This window comes from Onychostruthus taczanowskii, unplaced genomic scaffold (genome assembly GCF_017590055.1).
Source record: "Onychostruthus taczanowskii isolate IOZ18803 unplaced genomic scaffold, ASM1759005v1 scaffold72, whole genome shotgun sequence".
Classification (NCBI taxonomy): Eukaryota; Metazoa; Chordata; class Aves; order Passeriformes; family Passeridae; genus Onychostruthus; species Onychostruthus taczanowskii.
Window position 1 is genome coordinate 2,303,226 of NW_024505008.1, and position 18,479 is coordinate 2,321,704.

Below are 18,479 nucleotides of genomic sequence, written 5' to 3' on the forward strand. Positions count from 1 at the left end.
TGTAGAGAAGGTGTGGGGAAAGTTCAATACTATGAAAATTTCAGGTAAAACTGCAGTGGGAGAAAAAAGGAATGTAATAATCATAGCAATTTGAATAAAAATTTACATAGTTTACATATGAACAACTACTGAAAAGTAGTTGTTCATATATACAACTGCAAATATACTTTGTGCATATTTATGGATCCTCAGCTGACTGAAGACCATTCTCTCATAGAAAATCATTCAGCACCTGCTCCTTCTGAAGTGCTTTAAGATCCTTCAATATAAACTCTAAGAAGTAAAACTAATTAACTTCTTCAGTTTATACTGAGCACAAGGTCACTTATAGAAGTTTTATTCAATTTAAATTCTAAACATTCTAAACCATCAAAATGCAAATTATTCTCTTACTATCTACAAATTACAAAGATTATTATATTTTTCTCTTTTCTTGTAGAGAGAAGTCTAGTTTTTAGGAGGAATATATAATCATATTAAGATAACTGAATTGCCTGTTTTCCTACTAGCTTGAAAGAGTTTTGCTCAAAAAATCATTTTCACAAGGCACTAAGTAATAGATCAAACCACCACCTGCAGTCTCTGGCAATGTTATCCTGCTTTACACAGATATGATGCATATATTATAAAAATAATAAAATTTGCTTCTATCTGGCATGATGCCATATGCCAGCAGAACAGAGCAAGTCTGCATGGGCAGTCTCTCTTTGACCAGTAAAGACTACATCCAGATTAAGACAAGGTATCATACTTTTGTAATGGTTTCATACTTTGCATCCCATATCAGGCATTTCAGAGAAGAAAGTAAAACCCATACAGTAAGTAACACTGCAGGTTATTCTTCACCAGGTATGAGGATACTAAAGTAGATATTGTTTGTTTGTAAGACCTCCTGGAATCCTCAAGAAATGTAGTCAAATCTGTTTGGTTTCCTCCAAGTTTGGTTTTGTTTTAAGGCACCAGTGTGGCAATATATCTTCACTGTATCAACACTGAAAGTCTAAGAGCAAAGATAGGAACTCTGAGAGAGAGACTTAATCAATGACAGGTAAGTCTATGTAGTTAAAATACAAATTATGCTTTCTTTTAAATTCAGTTAATTATTTTCTTTCTGTTTCACTTCATTAATTTAGAGGCCACTCAAATTTTAAGGACATAAAGAGTCTTTAATGGTCACAGGTACCATTCTGCCTGCAGACACTGATGAGTCCTGAGATACGTTGATAGGAAATTTGCCTTAGGCAGTGCTAATCCCCAGAAAATCTACAGCTTTGTGTACACAGTGTCCAAACAATGGCAGTGCACATTACAGTTCACCTCCTCTCTTTGTCCTGCCCACATGCTCTGGGGTGCCCTTAGCTCTGCTTGATGCCACAGGAGCCTAAATTGTCATCCTTGTGTGCAACTTCCCACAAAAAGGCAGACTCTCGCTCAGGCACAAGCCAAGGCTTAAGGGTGACCTGAGTATCTATGTTTAAATTCTTTAAAACTTCAAGCACATCCTCATTTCAGTGCAAGCAAACACAAGCACAATATTGCTCCCTCTGATGCAGAAAGATGGGAGCTGCAGCTCTTCGTTACCTTTGACCATCAGGTTTTGATTAAATTTTAATGTCTTTTTTTTCTGGTGGGTGCCAGTAAGCATCATGAAGTCTACAAAATTAAATCCAGCTTCCTCAACAAAAGCAGCTTTTGAAAGATAAAGTTCTGCAGCAAAAAATATTAAGGAAGAGGATTTTCTTTATGCCATTGCAGCATTTACCTTCCACCTCTCAATATAAGTTCACTTACTCACATATTTAGATAACTTCAGGAAAACATTCAGATTTTCTCCAGACTTTTAAAACCATAATGAATGTCAGACACCTTCTTCAAAGTCAAAATTTCCTTTTTAGAAAGGCTGTGGCTGTAAGTCAACACTTAAGAAAAAAAAATAAGGTAAAACCTTAGATTCAGAGCCGCTTATAGTAATTATTCAAAGAGAATTTCAGAGTCAATAAAATGCAAGAACATAAAAATCTTGGCTTCTATTTCTTATGCCTAAAATACAACATGGGGACTAAAGTGTTTTCTGAAACAACTTTAGCTCTCTCTCTAATCATACAATATACATATGCCCTTTTGCACTTACATAATGAATAGACACCAAATGTGTATACCTTTGAAGGTGATATGTGACAAACTTCTCTGACGTGCCATATCTACTGGCTTGCATATATACATTTCACAAGCAGAAATTGCCACACCAGTAACTAATAATGCTAAGTAAGAAGACACACCTAGTTCACTGAGGAGGTAAATATTTGCAGCACATAGAGCTCATGCAGATAACCCATAAGAATCAATGGAGGAGGTTCTTCCTCTCAGAAGTGATTGTGTGAGTCAGGCATCCTCTCAATTTGCTGTGCTAATCTTCCTGACAGTGTGCTCCCAAGGAGCCACACTTTCCTGAGCCAGTCCTTAATTACTTCTGGGTTCTCCTCCACTCACCTCACCCACCCTGTGAAAGTAAAACATCTTGTGTTATGAATAGTTCTTATGGGTTCCTACAGAATACCTCATCTCCATGCAGCAAAATACAATATATACCAACTTTTGATCCATCTAAATTTCTCCAGTGAGCACCATGGCATGACTTTGCAACCTTTGCACTAGGACTGTTTTCAAAGGCTAACACTGAGAGTAAAGTACTCCTCAGTAAGGTGCAGAGTGAATCTCTTCTCTTTCAAAGATAGCTTACAAAAGAAATTAATGAGAAAACCTGAAGAGTCATGTCCCTGAGAATAAAGGCCTGCCAAATAGTTATTTAGGCCCAAGTGTGGCATTTAGCCTCTTTGATCTAGCAAGGTAAATCCTGAGCCACTCTCAGAGGTCATCCAGAACCTAACTATTTAATTTGGTTGAGGTTACAAGGTCTATGTGAAGAACACAAAGTTATAAATGCTGAAAGTGACAATAAATAAGGCACAAATGATCAACAGGATCCATTATACAAAGTGGAATGGAGGAACATAGAGTTTATAAGGCTGTGGGAATGGGAAGAAAAGCACTTGGAGAAGATTTAAGGAAGTGTGAGGCAGCTGAAAGAGCAGCACTGTCCACAGACTCGGGCTTACAGATACAGATTTATCATTAATGATAAAAGAGTGAAAACTTCTCTGGTTCCCATAGCAACCTAAGAAAGAGAAAGGAAAACTTCATTTCTTCAACGTGTCCCTGATAATGAATAGACCTTGGCTTTCAAGACAAAATTACCATAAGGATAGTGTTTTATCTCAGAGCAAATCTTCCACAAGGGGTTAGTCTTGCAGAAGAGGTTTTAGATTTTCAGATAGTAAGACTTCTTTCTACAAGCTTCTGCAGTGATAATATGCAATCTGTGCAGAAACAAATGCCCAGCGAGTTTTGGAACTGTTCTCTGATTTTCAGTCCTGACATTTCAGTGTAGGCAGAATATTCCATAGGAGCATGTTGCCTTCCCTAGAGTGTGGGTAAAAGAGAATTTCCTGCCACACTGAAGATACAAGCTGCATGTATTGAAAAAACTTTCTTTCTTTGAGTTTTTTCTTTTTCTGAGAAAGGAAAAACTACTTCCTGTGTAAAATCCAGACCTGGGAAAAATCACTGGAAAAGCTTAAGATATGAGACCGAACCTTGAGTTCTGCAAGTACAGAATATTCCAGATTTCAGTTTAAAGTTCTCCATAGAAATAAAAGCATGGAAGAAAACTACTCAGATCACAACAGATCAGACCAGAAAATTCACCTAGCTCAGAAGCCACTGACCAAACATACTTCTAAAATTACATATACAAACAAAGCGTGTATTTCTACTCCTTCAACAATTTGCAGTTCAGAAGCATCATGAATCAAAACAGTCAAAAAACGTTAACTGTTGAATCTTTCTGCTGGAATTACTGAGGAAAATATACATTAGAACAAATATAATCTAAACCATCTGCAGATCAGATCTTCTTTGCAGGGAAGTTTGCTGCCTCCTTGGGGCAGAAATCAGGGACCTCACCAAAAAAATGAAGGGGTTAAGAGAGCCTTTGAAATACTGCTTACTATTGCTTTCACAGGGGTGCCAGTGATATTTCAACAAGAAGCTCAAAGTTAATGAAAAGAGATTTCAGGACACTGGAAAGACCGAGTGCTTTGCCCACAACAACCCCATGAAGCCAGAGAGTTGGAATTGTTTAGCCTGGAGAAAAGGATGCTCAGGGGGAACTTCTGAACTGTCTACAACTGTGTGAAAGGGGGTTGTAGCCAGGTGTAGGTCAACCTTTTCTCTCAGCCAGCTAGCAACAGGATGAGAAGAAGTGGGTTTTGTCTGCACATGGGGAGGTTTAGATTGGATATTAGGAAGAATTTCATCACAGAAACGGTGGTTACACCTAATGGACTACCCAGGGTGGTGGTAGAGTCACTATCCCTGCAAGTGTTTGTGGAAAGACTGAACATGGCATCTAGTGTTGTCAGGGTGTTTGGTGAAAAGTAGGACTCTCTGATCTCAGAGGTCTTTTCCAAACTAATGGATTCCATGATTCCTTGATTCAGGAGGTGAGGTAGTTCTCTCTTTAACTATCCCAAAAATGAAGAGCATCATCTCTCATAATATTCTTCCAGACAAAACTTCCAGCACACAACTGGATAAACTCATCATGGGGTGAGTGAGCAACTGGCTCACAGGTCAGGCATGAGAGTGACAGTGAATGGGGTGACATCAGACTGGTGACCTGTCACCAGTGGGGCTCCAGAGGGATCCATTCTTGGCCCTGTGCTCTTCAACATTGTCATAAAGGACCTGGATGCAGGACTGGAAGTGATCCTAAGCAAGTTTGTAGGTGGTACAAAACTGGGAAGAGCTGTTGAATTCATCAAAGGGAGGTCCTTCAGAGAGACCTCAACAAATTAGATGACTGGGCAATGACCAACCATGTGAAGTTCAAAAAGGGAAACTTCTGCATTGATGCAGCCCCCCTTGAGGACTGTGTGCAGTTTGGGCACCACAATTAAAAAAAAAAAAAAAAAAAAAAAAAATTTTTTTTTTTAAAAAAAATATCAAGGTTGGAGGGAAACTTCTGCATTGATGCAGCCCCCCTTGAGGACTGTGTGCAGTTTGGGCACCACAATTAAAAAAAAAAAAAAAAAAAAAAAAAAAGTCTTTTTTATATAAAAGACATTAAGCTATGAGAGAGCATCCAAAGGAGGGCCACAAGGACGGTGAAGGATTTAGAGGGGAGGCTTTATGAGGAGCAGCTGAGTCGCTCATTTTATTCAGGCTAAAGAAGAGGAGACTGAGGGGAGACCTGGCTACAGTCCACAGCTTCTTCATGAGGAGAAGAGGAGGGTGAGACATTGACCTCTTCTCTCTGGTGACCAGAAAGCAGTGACAGCCCAAGATAATGGGCTGAAATTGTGTCAGGGAAGGTGTAGGTTTGATATCAGGAAAAGGTTCCTTACCCAGAGGGTGGTTGGGCACTGGAACAGGCTCTCCAGGGAAGCACCAAGCCTGACAGAGTTCAGGAAGTGCTCGTGTAACACTCTTGGGCACATGGTGTGACTCTTGAGGATTCTGCTTTGTAGGGCCAGGAGCTGGACTCAATGATTCTTCTGGCTCCTTCCAACTCAGAATATTCTATGATTCTGTAATTCTCTTTATAAATACATTCACCCAGGTTTTTCCATTTCTTTCCATTCTGCTGCTTCTGGGATATTTGGCTAAAGGTGAAAGAAATAGTGAATAGAAGATAACAGAAGGAATTTTATAAAAAATGTTATTCATTTTTGGAGTCAAATCCATAATTTTAAGAGTTTTAAAAGCTGCATAACATTTTCCTGTTCATTCAACAAATTTTTTGAATACAAAAATTAATTGTCTGGTGGGAAAGTTTACCCAAAAGGCTTGTACTACCACCACCTCTTCCACCATTACCCCCTCTCCAAATACAGAAACGGTCTTGTCTAGCTCAGGATTTTGAAATTTACACTGATTAGTATGCTTTTAGAGGTGTCAAAAGTTTTTAACTTACCTTTGCAACAAATAAAGAAATAGGACGAAATTATTGTTTCAGGTAAGTTGCAGTCTTTTTTTAGCAGTTCATTTGACCCAACCTGAGCCCCTGTGAAGGTTCTGCTTTTCAGATCATCACTTCCTAAAGACTTAGCTCCTTCCAGGCATCTGGTACCTGGATTATGCTAATCCAGAAGGACTGGAGTCCTAGAGGACTAAAAAGCCACAGGTTACTATGAAAATACAGTCCAGGATCTGTGGAAGATTCCATCTCAAAATAAATGTGAACAGAGATTCAGAGACAACAATGTTCTTTTTACAACTGTAATTATTTTAGGGTAAGAAATATTAACATAAAATTGGTGTAAAAAAAGTTCTTTTTGGCATTCTGGTTTTTACAGTGTAAATTATTTACAAAATTTTATATCTTTAATTTCAGATGATCCAAGAATCTGTACAACGTGCACTCAAAACTATTACATGTAAGTATAGCTGTATATATATAGCTCTTCATGACTACACATTTTTCTGAAGCAAAAATATGCACTATACTACATAGATCTGTGCTGTGTATGTTGTGTCATGCTTTAAATTGCTTGTGTGAGAAACAGTAAATGGGAAAAAGACTTTGGAAATGTTGGAAGACTAGCTAGTTATTCAGTATTGAGACCTGTTAAAACTTCTGGACTGGTGGAACCTTTGCATATCAGAAGAGAGGAATATGGAACAAAAAGTGTCAAAAAGTTCAACAGTGCATATGGACTTGGAACAAATTTGCTTTTAGTATGTTGTGTCTAGTTCTGGCATGTGAAGTTTACGCAAATGAATAAAAAATAATTTAAAATTTAAATGGAGAGAAAAGAACATTACTGCTTTTCAAAAACAGCATTTATAGATCTCTGAAAAATTGGAAAATAAAATATCAATTATGTTGATTCTATAAACAAAGGCACTTGATTATATGTTTTTACAAGCAATCAGCTCTTTACAATCATAATGTAATAATTTTTAATGAAGCATGTGTTCAGGTTTCTGCCTACCTTTGAAATATAAAATAAAATTAATCACACTTAAGAATCCTGAGATTAGGAAACATGACTTTGCTAGCTGAATAAACAACATAACCACAACTACACTTTAAGTCCTCATTATAGGAATAATTTCTGTTCATTATGCTAATCATGCTTTATCATTACCCTTCCCAGAAACACACAGAAAACAAACTCAATGACCTTTAAAAGAAACTTACTGATGGTGTTCAACTTTATCTTACAGGTATCAACAACATTGCTATAAATACTGTCCAGAAAATACCTACAAAGATGAAAGTTCTTGGCAGTGTAGAGATTGCCCTAGCAACTGTGATAGATGTGACAAGGATGGGTGTGACTCGTGTGAGGAAGGATTCTATCTCTCAGGTAAGCAATGTGCAAATAATGGCATAATACACAAGCATATTTTAGATTATTGCTTTAGAAAAATACTCTCAGTCCAAATTCTCAAATTCATAAATCTCTTCTATGGAGACAGTGGAGGCTCTTTGCAAAATCAGGCATCTGCCTTAATGTAAGGTGAGTATGTTACCCAGTAGTGTAATTTGGTTCAAAGGGTCTATATGCTTGAATTTCAGCTCTTTCAGGCACATAAAAAAACCTGTATTTTATTCAGACTTTGTGAAAGGAGGTGTTTTTAACTACAGAAAGATATTTAAATGTTTTCCTACTATTTACAAGTCTAGTTTTACTTTGACTTCTAAACACTCTGAAAAAAACCCAGTCAAAACCACTAAATTCCACACCAGCTTCACACAAGAGTAGGAATCTCCTAGCTTTGAAAAGAAGCCATACATCAGGCAGGTCTGGTTCAGACACAGTGCCAAAAATGAACCACAGGAATCCCTGAGGTTATAATATTTTCTTGCCCTGGCTGTTGAAAGTGCCCAGTAGTGGCACCATGCTCTGTGGAAAACTCTGTGGTCACAACCAGAGTGAGCTGTGGGTCTATGATTTCTTTAAATTGAAATTAGACAAAACTCAAAAAGCCATAAGTGCTACAACTTCCAGAGGTTTTGATGAGGTATGCAAAACCTTATCTGAATCCGCTTAAGACCTGAGCTTAACTTCATATTCAGCAGAAACTAGAAATCCTATACATTTGCATATGTCTAAAATTTGCATATATCTAAAAATCTTAGGGGCATGTAGTCTTTAATTTTTTATTGAGACAGAGTTAATTGTTAAGAGTCAACCATACAACTTTTACCCAGGCATGGACTTCATTAGATTTATATGTACCAATGTTTAGTATATCGATTAAAACCAAGTTAGAGGTAAATTTAAGAGCAGATTGGTTTGAAGTTTGTGAAGTTTCTCATATGCAACTGAACTGAATTTAGATTTCATGGTAAAAAATAGACATTTTATAGCTGCAAAATTTTTCATTTGTTCTTACATGCTCTTTTTTTCTTAAACCATTTCTGCTGGAGACAGAGGGATGGACATGGGTCGTTGTGCTTCCGGGCTCTGTTTCTGTTGCAGATGGCACCTGTGTGAGTGAGTGTGGAGATGGCTTCTTTGCTGATGGCATCTCTAGAGAATGCGAGCCTTGCCACAGGAGCTGTGCAACTTGTGTTGGGTACAGTTACAAGGACTGCACTGGGTGCAAAAACAGTTTCCAGCTGTCTCATGGGCAGTGCCTGAACCCAGGAAATTCTCTGCCAGCTGGGAAGTTCTGGAGGGGTAAGTTGAAATACGTCTTGTAATATTTTCTGTTTTTCTGAAGACTATTACAAAATTTAGAAAGAATATAGCAAGATCTTGCAGATTGTTTGAAACATCACTTTTGTAATTTTAAAAGTATACTGACCAAACCCATTGGTTCCACAAACTGAAATTAATTTCCCTGCAAATAGTAGAACATGCCAATACAATATAGGTGTTTCTTAGCTATCTAATCTGAATAAAGATTAAAAATATAATTGAGAAAAAAAAAATAAAATATAAAAGATGAGTAAGAGATTAAGGTACTGGGAGTTCCTTATCTAAACTATTTGGTGCATTGTAGATTAGGTATCAGACCAACTTTGTGGCTATTTGTACCCTCCAGAGAAGTCAATATTAGTGGGAGGAAATAGAAAATAATATAGGGTTCAATTATTCGTGTGTGTGATGTGAAAAAAAATCTATCCTCTCTATTCTTTCCTTTCTCTGTATAGATCGGCACTGCTTTCTGGGAGACCAAATATGGGTTGTAGGGCTACATTCTGACATTCTGGTCCTATGCTGGCCATTTCCACAACCTTGACAATGTAATTACATTTTTTTTGGTGGTCTCATCCATAGCATGAGGATTCTCTATTCCAAAAAAGCTCCCAAAAATCCAAAAGCTATTTGGAACAAAAATGCCTTTATTTAGAGAAGTTGAGAGGACCACTGTAATAATTTTAAACATTATTTTCCTTCCTATCTATCTTCATATGCAACCTAGTACTGTCACAAATTTCTTATTTAAAAAGTTTTAAATGAAGAGGGCACATATAGACTATTTGTCATTCCCCTTATGCAAACATATAAAGAACAGTTGAAAGTTTTTGCTACAAAATAACACTGTGCCACTGGGAAGAAAGGGGACTTTCAAATTTTATAATGGGACAGTAGAAGAATCCATTATAAAGTTTAGGGATTTACCACACTAAGAGTCTTTAAGAACACATGGAATGTATCTGACAGGGATGTTTGCTGAATGGAGCAAAAGACCAGATTACTAGCTGTATTTTTGAGTCAAGTAAACATATTCTCCTTGTTCCTGTGTTTTCATTTGAATCAAACACATCCAAGAATGACAATCCTTAGATCAAGATGATCTGGTATTAGAAACTAAAATACAGTAATTAATACTTTCAGAAAAAATATTGACCATTTCAATTAATTGCCTATCTGTTGGAGAAATTATGCATTATAGATTACAGGAATAGTCATTCTTCACTTAAAAAATATCAGAGAGACATGAAAATAAGAATATTAATAGAAAATTGATCTCCTACTTGCATTTCCTTGCGTTTAATCCACAGAAGTAAATTTGGGGTTTTTTTCAACTTAAGACTACATCTACATCAGTGCCATGAAAAGACCACATCTGTAGTCTGGTCTATTTATTGATTATCTCTTTCTCACACTGTTGAACATGGTGACTTCTTGCCAAATTTTTTCTTTTGAGCAGATATCTGATGCAGTTCTGCATAAATGAACTGTCTTATGAAACTTCTTTCTCTCAGTCTTGCATATAATTCGTCTTTGCTTCCAGTAGTAAAAATACATCTGTCTCAGGGACATTTCAAACTGAAAGACATGTCTCACTCAGAGCTGTACTGGCTTGGACTTTAATGACTGCTTCAAAGACACGGGATTCATGCTGCAGTTGGTGATGGGATCCCAGGGAACATGGCTGGTGGCTGTACAGCTCCTCTTGGACAGACCTGCAGGGATTCATTCCTTCAGTGTGGCAGCTGCTGTACCATGTAACTTTTGGGAAAGTTATGTGAAGCTGGGGGTGTCCTGAGCCTTTTTCCTCCAGGTTTCCACATGGAAGTAATCTTCAAGTCAAAACATAATTAAGTTGCCACTGTGTTTATTGAAGTTACATCCTTTAGTAACTACATTTATTGACATTTTCTGAAGTTTCCTATTCAGATACTGTAGTCTCATACAGTTCACATAGAAATAATTGTCATTGTTTGAAAGCAATGCAACATGAATTGTTGATTTTTTATTTGAATATTACTCACTAATTTCTTTCATTTCATTATTTCATTCAAGGGGCAGACATCAGCTGAGTCCAGATTTCCAACTGTACTGTCTATACTGGAAATTCTTGTTGCATGCTAAAGGTCCTTAACAAAAAACATAGGATCCAGGAAAGCAGGATGAAAACACATTTAGCTCTAGCAGTGCATCACACTGCTAAAGTTGTTCCTGGTTAGAGACTGCAGTGCATTTCACACCCTGATAACATTTTAATATACAAGGATCATTTTAAAAGGGAAAAAAGAAAGCAAACCAAACAATCAAAACCATTCTATGTTTCACAATCGCCACAATTCTTTTCTTCATTATCTAAATCTTTCTGAAAACCGATAAAATTTAGGGAATGCAGTCACTATCACTGTCGACACAATTCTGTAGGATTAGTACAAGAATGGAAAAAATGCAAACCTATCTCTGCTCCTTGAAATTTACTATCAGTGAGTATTCCGGCTCTCATACCTGTACAGAAAACATCCCTGCATGAAGAACAAATGGTCCCTCTCCAGCTTATTTTAACTATATCTGTAGGTCCTTCTTCTCTTCCACTGTGTATTTCAAAGATATACAGAATATATACAGATATACAGAGAAAATATTTTTTCTTTCATACTTGAGGGTAAAATCAAAGCATCTTTACAAGTCTTTCACCAGCTACTCTGGACAAATGTATCTGGGAATCTTTTATCCCACTTTACTTTTTTTTTTTTTTACTGTGTTTTTTTATGTTTTTATATATTCTTTTATTTTATCCAGGGTTACTTTTTATTACCAAAATACAAGAACCTCCACCTCATCTGTTTTCAAACTCATTTTCTAAGGGTAGCCTGTCATGAATCATGACAGGCATGATCTAAGTAGCTTGTCCAAGCTGTAGGGGTTATTAGAATTGTTTCATGATTTTCACCAGCCCTACATAAGCAAGGTTGTGACTGAGATTTGGGTTTTGAAACACATCTTCTCTGGCTGTTCATCAATATCAGCTTCTTACAGTGCGTCCTCAGCTTCCTCAACATATTTACCTTAGTGCAGTACCATGGTAGAACTGCCTCTGATCTCCAGTGGCCTGAATTAAAGAATCTGATTGAAACACACAGGCCAAATGATTTCTACTCCTACTATTTTGGGAGCTGGGTCTGGGGAGCTTGGTATTAAATAAACAACCTTGCCCTTGCCATGGGAGTGAAGGTAGGAGAGCACCAAATGCATCTCCAGTACATGGTCTGCTCCAGACTGTTGCAGGAAGCCAAGACAACTGGGAAGACAAGACAAAATTTCCGCATCTAATAGTTTACATTGCCTTTAATGCTGTTACTCCTCCATTTGCTCTTTTTCTTTAGAAGTGTACTAATTCAGAGTTGAGGTATTAGACTTTGAATTGTATTACAAACAATTAAACAATTTCTCTTTGGCTCTTCTACCCGCATGAATTCAGTGGGTTCCACTGTGGGGTTAGTGAGTATGTTGACATACCGTGGAGAAAAATGTGACTTTTGGGAAACATTTTGCTGGTTACAAGGCTAACATAATTTAAAGGGCAGTACATCAGAACCTTCCATGGAGAAAACAACACAGGGTGTGACTTCCTTTGCAAGTTGAGAGACTAGTCCATTTAGGTTCGGATTAAAACCATTGTGAATGTGGAATACAATTCTATTTTCTATCATGTTCAAGGTTTCATTTACATTTGTTTTATGCAAGGATAAATTATAGACCATCCCACAAATTTTTATGAGCAAACACTCCAGCATCCAAAACACTTTATTAAAAAAATCCATTTAAATTTCTATTTACTTTGCTGGTATATTCTGCTGAGCAAACTGTTCAGCTGATGTCAGGAATCCCTAAAATGTCATCTTCAGTCTGAAATAATGCAACAGAATTATGTCTGTAACTCAGGCTTTTAAAAAGACAGGGCAAGCCAAGAAAAAGAGAAAGGAAAAAAACCTAACAACTGAACTGAAATATCTGGTTTTTATCTCTTGTACCAGATTATCAATTTGGAAGGTAGAAAACACATTAGTATAAACTTAATTTACCAAGTGAGTACATGGCCCCTTTTAACTGGATTAGATATTTTGAAAATTATGATGAGGTCTTTGTTTTGCCATATCACTAAAAGGCTGCACCCTTAAAAACAGTCATTCCTTGGTTTAATATGCTACACTGTAATGAAAATTAAAAATGGGAAAAAATAAGTATGGAAAGAGATCTATTTCTAATGATGGAATATGTATTTCTTTACATACAAATAAACAGATCAGTTTACTGTTATGTACCATCCCCAATAATAACAGCAACCTCTCACAAGCACCACTAACCAACTGTATTTTCCTTTTCCTAAATAAAAAGCGGAATAAAATCAGTAAAAATGTAGTGGTTGTGAGAAAACAATAATTAAGGCCATACAAGGACCTTATCTCTGCTCAGATGCCTTGGGTTTTGTAGAGGATTTCAGCTCTTTTTTTTTTTTTATATAAACTTCACATTTTCCAGAACAAGTGGTGAGCATGTGAAGAGGACCATACTTGTTTCCATATGAACCCATGATTTTCACCCTTAACATTTTTGAGGACTCATTTAATTTTTTCTCTAAAAGCAGATTGAAAAAAAGTTGGGAGTTCAAAGGAACATGACTGAAGGAGAAAAAAAAAAAAAAGGAAATATGGGGATATTGTGTTAACTGGAAATAAAATTTCACTCCTATTTTCCTTAATTAATTTTGGGGTCACAGTTAACATCTTACAGTGATGTTTCATGAAAATCTACCTTTGTGTCACTCATGATGCACAACCCCAAATGAGAAAAGAGAATAAGGAAAAAATATTTTGCAATCTTTCTGCATCCTTCCAGTTTTATAATCCCTTGCATAGACTGAATGGACAAGAGCACTGTGGCAGCTTCAAAGCTGCAGCAAAATTTAGCTCAAGAAATAATGAGATTCAGTTTTTCAGGTTGTATAAAAGAATAAGAGAGACTTACCAGGGCCAAAGATGTTACTCATTATGTCAAAGACACAACAATAAAGATGGTATTGACTCAGATTCTGAGTCAAGTTTAAATAAAGGGTTTTTGCTTTTGAAAATAAAAAAATAGATGTTGAATTAAAAAAAAAAGAATAATATAAGTTCAAGGATAAAAACAACTCAGTAAATCTCCAAAGATCATTAATTTTGCTGAACCCTCAGGTCCTTTAAGGCAAAAGAAAACCTAACCCAACAGTTTAAACCCAGTAATTTTTGACCTTTCAATTTGCAATCAGTCCAAAGACTGAGGAAGTACATGTTGCATGACCATTTCTTCAGGTGTATGAGGTTATTCTTTGGAAGGATCTTACATTTAAAGTGAAGGAAACTTACATTTAAGAAGTTCATATTATTCTAAATGTGTGCTTTATTTCAGTTTTTTTGGGTAAATGAAAACCACAGTTACAAGAAAGATTCATTTTACCTATCCAGATTTTTAAAAAAAAATAATTCTTACAAATTTCTTCTGTCAATATTTAAATTGGAAAATTCAAATACTTATATTTGACTGGAAGATAAATGTTGTTTCTGTTGTCTACAGAAGCCTAATTGCTTGTGTACATTCCCCTCTGGTGGCAACTAGTAATTATTACAAAAAAAGAGGACATACTGCAGAAGGGAAAGAGAAATAAAAACAAGTTCACAAGAAAAAATCTTTATTTTGCTTTGTAAGTCTTCAAACATTTAGAAAGAATAAGCTCCTTTAAATATTCTTCAGCATTAGTTAACAACTTCTCTGCTTACCTTTACCTGATCTTCACTCAAATTCAGCAAAAGAGAGTAGCTCTACAAAAATAAAGTTACGATAATAGAAAACCTTATAACAGCCAACTTTTCTGGAGCATTTCTTATATTCTTACAGTCAACATTAAGGACACTTCTTAATTTTTTATTAAACACTGATGAGTAATGAAAAACATGAAGCTAAGGAGTAGTGTCTCCACAAAATTTTAGACAGCGAATCTCAAAAAAGAAAGCAATTATCAATTTGAGGATTATTTGCATAAGAGAAGTCAAAATGCTTATGTGTTACACACCTTAAAAATATTCGAACTTCCTTCTGCACTCAGGGCACAATTTTAGCAGGACATATTGTAACCTGAAACATAGAAAAAAAGGTATTCAGCAGGGGAAAAAGAGCTGCGGAAATTACGTCAGCAAGAGTCAGTGTTAGTATGGGAAGATTTACTGGACCCTTAATGTTTGATTTGTCTATCAGCATCCCAGGAAAGCTGAAACCCTTGTGCACTCTGCCAGTGTCCCTGCGGGACCTTCCTTGAGCAGTCCTGCTGGGTTGGAGGGTGCTTCCACTGCCTCAGTCAGGGAAACCAGCAGTGTAAGGGAGACCCCTCAGCAGACCTTCCTCTTTTGGAGTGTGTTATCCACTGCCAGCCACTGCTAGTGCCCATGAAGGGCACACACCAACAGTTTATGGAGTAACACTTTTTATTCATGTAAAATCGTGACAGCTGAAGGTTCAAAGGCTGTCAGTGATAGTGCCTGACTGAAAAAAAATGTATTCAAAATAATCCACAGACAAGCTCTAATCCTCAGTAAAATGTTCTGCCTGCAGAGAACATGATTGACGCCCAACTGGCATTTAACTGTCAGGATGAGCTGGATATGCTAAATGAGGTGCACAGCTCAACGTGCAAGTAACTTTTGGTTTTGTCTTTATTTTGTATTTTCAGCAAAATCACAAGGCTTCTGTGTGTTGTCTGTTTGTCCACAATTATTTTTTCATTAGACCTACATTTAGCCATTGTTGTAATTTGCTGGTATCAAAATACAGAACTGCATGCTGGGTATGTGGTCACATTGCACAGCAGAGTTTTTCTGTTAGTTATGATGCTCCAATGTCCTTGTCATTTTTTAGCTGATGGTTCTGGAAAGAGTAATCAAAATTTGCCTTTCCACAGTCATAAGAACACAATTTGACAGTCATTAGGCCCCCTTTTGGAGGGAAACAGCAGGCAGAAGTAAGTTTGGGGAGAACTGCTTAATAGGAGTTATTCTCAAACCTTGATGAATTAGAGAGATAGGCAATCACCAACTGTACGAATTTTAATTTGGGCAAGTGTTTGATTCTGCACCATGGGACAGTGCAATCCCAGTGTCTTATACAGACTACAGAACAAGAGGCTGAAGAGAAGTGCTGTGGAAAGGGACCTGGGTGCTCTGATCGATGGCAAGCTGAATGTGAGTGAACAGTGTGTCCTGGCAGCCAAGAGGGCCAAGCATGTATTGGGATGCTTTAAGCACAGCACTGACAACTGGTAAAAAAGTTTGTCCTGCTCTTCTCTTCACTGATGCAGCCTCAGTTTGAAGACTGTGGTAAGATTTTCATATTGTGGCACCACAATACGAAAAAGAAAATAAGCTATTAGAGAACATCCAGAGGTGGGTGATGAGGATGGTGAAGGGTCTGGAAGGAAAGCTTTACAGGAAGAGACTGAGGTTATCTGGATTTGCTCAGCTTAAACTAGAGGAGACTTCATTGTGGTTTTCACATCCTCACAAGGAGAAGTGGAGCAGCAGGTATGGATCTCTTCAGTCTTGTGATCCTTGACAAGACACAAGAAAAAGGCATGAAGCTTAGGGCAGATTTATGTTGGACATCAGGAAAGATTTTTCACCCAGAGGGTGATTGAGTACTGGAACATGCTCTCCAGGGAAATGGACACAGCACCAAGTCTGACAAAGTTCAAGAAACATTTGGACAATGCTCTCAGCTTATGGGGTGTCCTGCACAGGGCCAGGAGTTGCACATTGATGATACTGATGGTCCCTTCCAAAGCAACATATTCTATGAATATATGATTTCTGTCTCCTTCTGACTCAGAACATTTAGGTTACAGGGTAATGGTATTCTACAACAATTTCATTCAAAATGTCCAAGAAGTGCATCATTAAACCAAGTCCCCAAATGTACATACTTTCTAGATCTTTCTGTTTGCAATCTATTAGTATAACATATCCATATTTGGGTTTGGAGCACTATATTGAAATTAAGATTATTGGGATAATTATAAAATTAACTGTCGAGGACTCCCCATGTGTGAAGACAGGAGGTTTGACTCCATTTCTCAGAAGGATGATTTATTATCTTATGATATATATTATACTAAAACACTACATTAAAAATATACTAAAAGAACAGAGAGAAAAGATTGATTAGAAGGCTTGAAAGAACAAGAATAGAATGCCTAACAAAATCTTGTGACTCTCAGAGTCCGATGCAGCTATATCTGTTATTGGCTCTTAATTAGAAACAACCAACATGCCCCAATCACAGATGCACCTGTTGCATTCCACAGCAGCAGAGAGTTATTGTTTACATTTCTTTCCTGAGGCCCTCAGCTCCTCAGGAGGGGAAAAATCTAGCAGAGGATTTTTCATAAAATATCATAGTGACAATTAACAACATTATTACTGTTCTCATTTGTGATGAGCAGTCCAGAACAATGCCTTTGTGAACAAGAGTAAAACATTCATATTTTCCTTTAATACAACCCATAACTTATCATGTAGGAGAGAGGAGTCAAGCACAATCATCAAGTTCTTCAACTATGTGAACTCCAAAAATTCGCAGAGGTGCATTTTCAAAATGCTTTAGGAAAAGCCATACAAAATGTCCCTTCTAAAGGGAGGAGAAATTAAGAAAACCAGATGGTAAAAAAGGAACTTTTTTCCCTTTCATCCCAGATGGAAATAGAAAATTGCTGTCATGTGACTCTTCGTGTATGACCTGTGAGAATTCTGCTGTTGTGTGTACTTCATGTCCAGAAGGTAACATTTCAGCTTCCTTGGATAAGTTTGCAAGCGACTGTAGTATTTCATATCCTACATGCTTCCAGAGAATGTTTTTGTCACTGGTCACTGTAAAGTCCCTTAACAGCTTAAGAGGCAATCAGACAATGAACAACTGAATTCAGGCAACAGGGCATGCCCTTGGCAATATGGGTTAAAATATTGTTGATGGTGTTCCTTTTCTTGCCTTTCAATTATAATTTGTAGATATCATGCAGGTATTACTGAATAGGGATTTCTTCAGCAAGACATCCTAGATAATCCTTATGATTCCTTCTAACTGTCAGCGTTAGTGAAGTATGAGCAAAATATTTTGGGAAATGTCTTAAGAATGCTTTATTCATGCTTTTAAGGACCAAAGTTGAATTTTGAGAAGTTGAAAGCTTTTTTCTGTAGCCATCCAAGGCAGAAATCTTTTAAATATATGTCTAATTGATGTCTTTACACCCCTGGGTTGCTCTTCTGCCAGGAAAATTTCTTATCCATGATACCTGTGTTTCTCTGTGCCCTCCAAAATATTTTGGCAACATTGCAAGTGGAAAGTGTGAGAAGTGCAGGCATGACTGTGAGGTGTGCTCTGACCAGTGGCACTGTCAGAAGTGTCAGGCTGAACAGAACCAGCGGCTCTTCCTCCACAAAGGCAGATGTTTACAGGAGTGCCCTGAGTAAGTAACCCCTCTTATATCATCCCTGACTTTTTCTCTACCCTTTCTGTTTAAAGTTCAGATCCATTATTAAACTTTCAAGGAAGAACTTTATATAACACATGCTACCAGAAATTAAGATAAATGCAGTTTTCAGACTGAAAAACCAGTATTTTCTTTTTGGT

At 37.1% G+C, this 18,479-nt stretch overlaps 1 protein-coding gene across 3 annotated transcripts in view; it reads left to right on the forward strand.

Annotated features, from left to right (window-relative positions):
* Nucleotides 1-18,479, forward strand: part of PCSK5 (proprotein convertase subtilisin/kexin type 5) — a 220,101-nt gene that overhangs the window by 189,799 nt on the left and 11,823 nt on the right. For all 3 annotated transcript variants that reach the window (XM_041422187.1, XM_041422186.1, XM_041422188.1), the window contains exons 25-29: nucleotides 6,455-6,497; nucleotides 7,291-7,433; nucleotides 8,553-8,753; nucleotides 17,546-17,629; nucleotides 18,120-18,315. In XM_041422187.1, the coding sequence (XP_041278121.1) occupies nucleotides 6,455-6,497; nucleotides 7,291-7,433; nucleotides 8,553-8,753; nucleotides 17,546-17,629; nucleotides 18,120-18,315 (667 nt within the window). The remainder of the gene's footprint in view (nucleotides 1-6,454; nucleotides 6,498-7,290; nucleotides 7,434-8,552; nucleotides 8,754-17,545; nucleotides 17,630-18,119; nucleotides 18,316-18,479) is intronic.